This window comes from Gymnoscopelus microlampas (genome assembly GCF_963454915.1).
Source record: "Gymnoscopelus microlampas genome assembly, chromosome: 9".
Classification (NCBI taxonomy): Eukaryota; Metazoa; Chordata; class Actinopteri; order Myctophiformes; family Myctophidae; genus Gymnoscopelus; species Gymnoscopelus microlampas.
This window is the reverse complement of record NC_139946.1, coordinates 17930220-17935197: the sequence shown is the minus strand read 5'-3', so window position 1 is coordinate 17935197 and position 4978 is coordinate 17930220. Positions and strand designations below refer to the sequence as shown.

Here is a 4978-nt window from a genome sequence, read left to right as displayed (position 1 = left end):
TGCTATACATTTCTTCCCCACCTCCCAATTCCCACTATAACCCTTCCCACCCCTCCCACCCTGTTTTGTTTTGTTTGTTTGTTTGTGTGACTGTTATCTTTACTTGTATGATTACGGAGGACAGGTCAATGCACCCCCACCCGGGATCCCCCCCAGTGCACTGTGGGTAGAATGGTTAATCAGGAAGTGAGGGTTCTGATTGATTTCTCCCTATGTTTTGAATTAATAATCTAAAGCTATACAAAGTAACTTGAAACAAAAGTTTTCAAATAAATGAACTGGAGTAAAAAGTACAATATTTTCGTCTGATATGTAGTGGAGTACAAGTATAAATATTGAAAAATGGAAATACTCAAGTAAAGTAAAAGTAACAAAAAAAAAAGTTAGGTACACTACTTGAGGAACTGTACTTGGTTATTTTCGACCACTGAATCAATGGCAATCTGAACAGGGTGAAACCTTACCTAAACATGGAGTCATACATCATGGACGTGACATTCTTTAGCCTATACCACTTCAGCGCCTCAAACACTTCCCAGGGAATGGGAACCAAGCAACTGTTCAATTTTCATTGAATAGACGTTCAAATGACTTCCAAAGCCCCTGCCTCGATGGCGTACTACGGTAGTTAATATACTAGCACTCCCAACATCACAGGTTCAAATCACGCTGCCGACGCTGTTTTTATTTCTCCGCGGGTAATTTTATCACATTATGTATAGTTTTTGTGAGGTTAGGGTTAGGAGTAAGGTTATGTTGGGGGGTTCCTTCCATTCCGACATCTCGCCACTCCGACTAGTTGCGTCCGCGTGCGGTTAGGGTTAGGGTTAGGGTTAGGTATAGGGTTCGTAACGTTAACGTCGGAAAGGCGACATGTCGGAAAGGCGAAATGCACCCGGTTATGTTTAGGCATAGTTTTGTGAGGTTAAGGTTTAGGCATAGTTGCAAGAACGCAAGGACAGCGAGTACTGGCCAATCACAGCGGGTCTTTAAACAAGTGGTATAGACTTTGGTGGCACGCGTCATGGACATGTCAGTATGATGTCAGTGTGACCATATGAAGCTAGAGATCCTCTTGCCACACAGTTTTTAGACTCATTAGAATGGTAATGATGACGTATACTCTTTGGAAGGATGAGATAGATCCTCCAACATTCACATAATTCTATTCCATCCTTGTAGATCTCGTTATGTTGCCCGTGTTGGTGGTCCACGGAGGGGCGGGACAGATCCCTAAAGACAGGGTGGATTTGGTCACTGCCGGGGTGAGGGCGGCCGTCCAAGGCGGGTACACCATTCTACGGGACGGGGGCAGTGCCATGGACACAGTGGTAGAAGCAGTCACACAGTTGGAAAATAACCCCTTCTTCAACGCGGGACGCGGGTCAGTGTTGAACTCCAAAGGGGAGGTAGAGATGGACGCCATAGTCATGGACGGTGGTACGCTAGCTAGCGGAGCCGTGTCCGCCGTACGCAACATAGCCAACCCTGTCCAGCTAGCACGACTGGTTATGGAGAAGACAAGTCATACGTGTCTGACGGCGGAGGGTGCCATTCAGTTTGCGCGGGCCATGCTCATACCGGAGGTACGGGCGGAGTACCTCATCACAGAATACGCCCACATGCTCTGGAAAAAGAAAAAGATCCTGGACCCGGACGCCAGCCCCGTGGACTGCCAAATGGGGAAGATGGGGACGGTGGGAGCCGTAGCGGTCGATGTGGAGGGAAACGTGGCGTGTGCGACCTCTACGGGCGGTACGCTGAACAAGATGGAGGGACGAGTGGGTGACACGGCCTGTATAGGGTGTGGGGGTTACGCAGATAACAGGGTTGGAGGAGTGTCCTCAACTGGACACGGAGAAGCCATCATGAAGGTCACTCTGGCCAGACTTATCCTCATCCACATGGAGCAGGGTCATTCTGCGGAAAAGGCCAGCGTCCTGGGCCTGGCCTACATGAAGGAGAGGGTGGGCGGTCTGGGTGGGGTGGTGACGGTCGACCCCCTGGGGAACTGGGCAGCCCGTTTCTCCAGCCCACAGATGTCCTGGGCAGCGGCCCAGAAGAACATTCTCTACTATGGCCTGTACGACGGAGAACGCTACACCCAGAGCATTGATAACCTGCGCTGAGAAGAAACCGTTGATGGAGAAGTTTAGTGTGTTCAGGTGTTGGGACATTATGTTTCCCTTGTCACCTTTGTTCGATAGATGCTAGTTTACTATGCAGATGTATCTTGGTCACTTGTACACTTGTTGTTACTTAAATGATTTTTTGCATGCTCTTTAGATAGCATGTTGGTTAGACGTATGCTACATTCGTTGTTTGCGAGATATTCTAGTTTCTTCGAGGCACTATGACGTTCTCTCTGAACTCTACAGTATAAGACTACTTGACTTGTTTTGACACGATTGATCACAAAATTCTACTACAACGCATGGAGTACTGGATTGGTTTGTCAGGCACAGCCTTGTCTTGGTTTTACTCTTACCTAACAGGCAGAAGCTATTTTGTCAGCCTAGCTAATTTTGACTCAGACAAACATGACATCTGTTCTGGTATTCCACAGGGCTCAATTCTGGGTCCCTTATTGTTCTCCCTGTATATACTACCACTGGGAGAACTCATCGCCGATCACGGAGTGAACTTCCATTTCTATGCTGATGATACCCAGCTGTATCTTTCGGTAGCTCCAGACGACCCCTGCGCTCTAGACCCATTGTTGACCTGTCTGTCCAGTATAAAATGCTGGATGAGTGAGAACTTTCTTAAGCTAAATGAGGATAAAACAGAAATTCTCATAATTGGCTCCAGTGAGCAGAGAGAATCAATAATAAGTAGACTTGGTAACCTGGCGTTAGAAAGTAACACCACAGTAAAGAACCTGGGGGTTATTATCGACTCTGAATTGAATTTTAATGCACACATTAATCATGTCACCAAGATTGCTTTCTTTCATCTTAGAAATATTGCGCGAATTAGAGACTATCTGTCGTTAGACGACGCAAAAACGCTGATCCACGCTTTTGTTTTCTCTCGGCTTGATTACTGCAATGCACTCTACTCTGGCCTGCCTAAGAAAACAACTGACAGATTACAACTTGTTCAAAATGCGGCAGCCAGAATTTTAACTAAAACTAGAATGAGAGAACATATCACTCCAGTTCTAGCTTCACTACACTGGCTCCCGGTTGTTTTTAGGATTGATTTTAAAATTATTTTAATAGTTTATAAAGCTCTAAATGGTCTGGCACCTTCCTACCTCTATGACTGCCTAGAGAGACATGTTCCAAACCGGACCCTCAGGTCTTCAAGTGCTGACCTACTCGAGGTGCCTAAAATGACATATAAAAAATACGGTGAAGCAGCATTCTGCTTTTACGGACCAACAGTGTGGAATAAACTCCCATTACACCTAAAACAGGCAGCCTCTGTCGATAGCTTTAAAGCACAGCTCAAGACCTATTTCTTCACTCTTGCTTTTAGCTGACTCTTTGGTTGATTTTTAAGTCCTCACTGTATTGCCTATTTTAATGTTTTATGCTTTTGCTTTTATTTTATTTTATTTTTTGTTTGCTTTATTGTTAAATTGGTTGTAACTGTAACTGTATTCTTGCTCTGTAAAGCACTTTGCGCTGCATTTCATGTCATGAAAGGTGCTATACAAATAAAGTTTATTATTATTTATTATTATTGACTAGAGTTTATACTTTCTCTGCTGATCTCTGATCTCTAACTTCCTAAATTGTAAATTGTAATATTGGTCTGCTGAATCATCCAAATTTTACTTTGGTCCCAAGCGAGGCATCTCAAAAACGACTGGCTTCTTCTCTCTGCACATTTATGCTCCCTGGAGGCCAAACCCTATTAGATTTATACCGTAGCATTTTCTCTAGCTCCACCCTTAGGCCAAAATGTCCGTGTGCAATACATCTACAAATCTAACTGGTGGATTTGGTACAGATCCATGGGGCACCCCAGTCAACAAAGTATATGTTACAGTACGATTGGAAAACCAGTTGGATTGCCACCCGCGCTACAGAATGTGCTCTCCGCCGCGACATCAAAGCCTCCCGCTTGCTCTGTCTCGCGCCAGAAAACAAGTGCTCCTTCAATCCAACTGGTTTTCCAATCGTACTGTAACATATACAATAGGGTTTAAGTGGTTAACTCATGTTCATAACAGACAAGCGAGTAGTAATCTTGGGTAAAAATGGGCAAATTAACTCTCTTTGGAATGACTACTCACACTCATATGTGGCTCTATTCAAATCTGCAAGTAGAACAAGAACAAAACAAAAAAAAACTAAAGCATAATGAAATTAGTCAAAGCAGGCACTTTCCACAGCCTCTCCGCCATAAAAACTCCACAAAATGTCCCCGGTGACTCCTCCAACTTGGTCTCCAGCTAGTGAGAGAAGGGTGTCGCCGTCAGCCGGGGCGTAGCGAGAAAGAGGGAAAGAGACCATTGTGAATTCTCTGTGATGATTAAGGGTGTATTCGAGGGAGTATTCAGCTCGTCTTATCGCAGCCTCGAGCTAAATTGCTCTCTTTTCCAGGGCAGTGAGCGCTGAAGTGCCAGCCTATCATATGAGGCCGTCCCCAAACGGGCGTGGGAGCAGACTCCATTATTTATTCATGCTCTTTTACCTTCTTTTTTATTTCTGTTTAGGACGCAGAAAATAAGACGGAGAAGCCGAGCTATTAGTTCACCGTACTCCACACTGGCACCCGCCAACACCACTCCCCTACCCCTTCCCTCTCCCAAGTGATTCTCTTAGGCAGTGGGGGAAGAAGTACCCAGGTTTACTTAAGTAAAAGTAGCTATACCACAATGTAGAAATACTCTGTCACATGTAAAAGTCCTGTATTGAAAATATCACTTGAGTAAAAGTACAAAAGCATTATTGGCATCAAAATATGCAAAATATGTTTCAAACTTTCCCAAATATTGCAGATCCACAAGCTCACAAAGTGCCAC

The 4978-nt window shown here is 44.8% G+C and overlaps 1 protein-coding gene across 1 annotated transcript; it reads left to right on the top strand.

Moving 5' to 3' along the window:
* Positions 1-1190: 1190 nt before the first annotated feature.
* LOC311051423 (isoaspartyl peptidase/L-asparaginase-like) lies at positions 1191-2129 on the top strand (the record flags this gene model as incomplete). Its single annotated transcript, XM_084065989.1, has 1 exon — positions 1191-2129. The coding sequence occupies one exon, from the start codon at positions 1191-1193 to the stop codon at positions 2127-2129; it is 939 nt and encodes a 312-aa protein (XP_083922115.1).
* Between the last annotated feature and the right edge of the window lie 2849 nt (positions 2130-4978).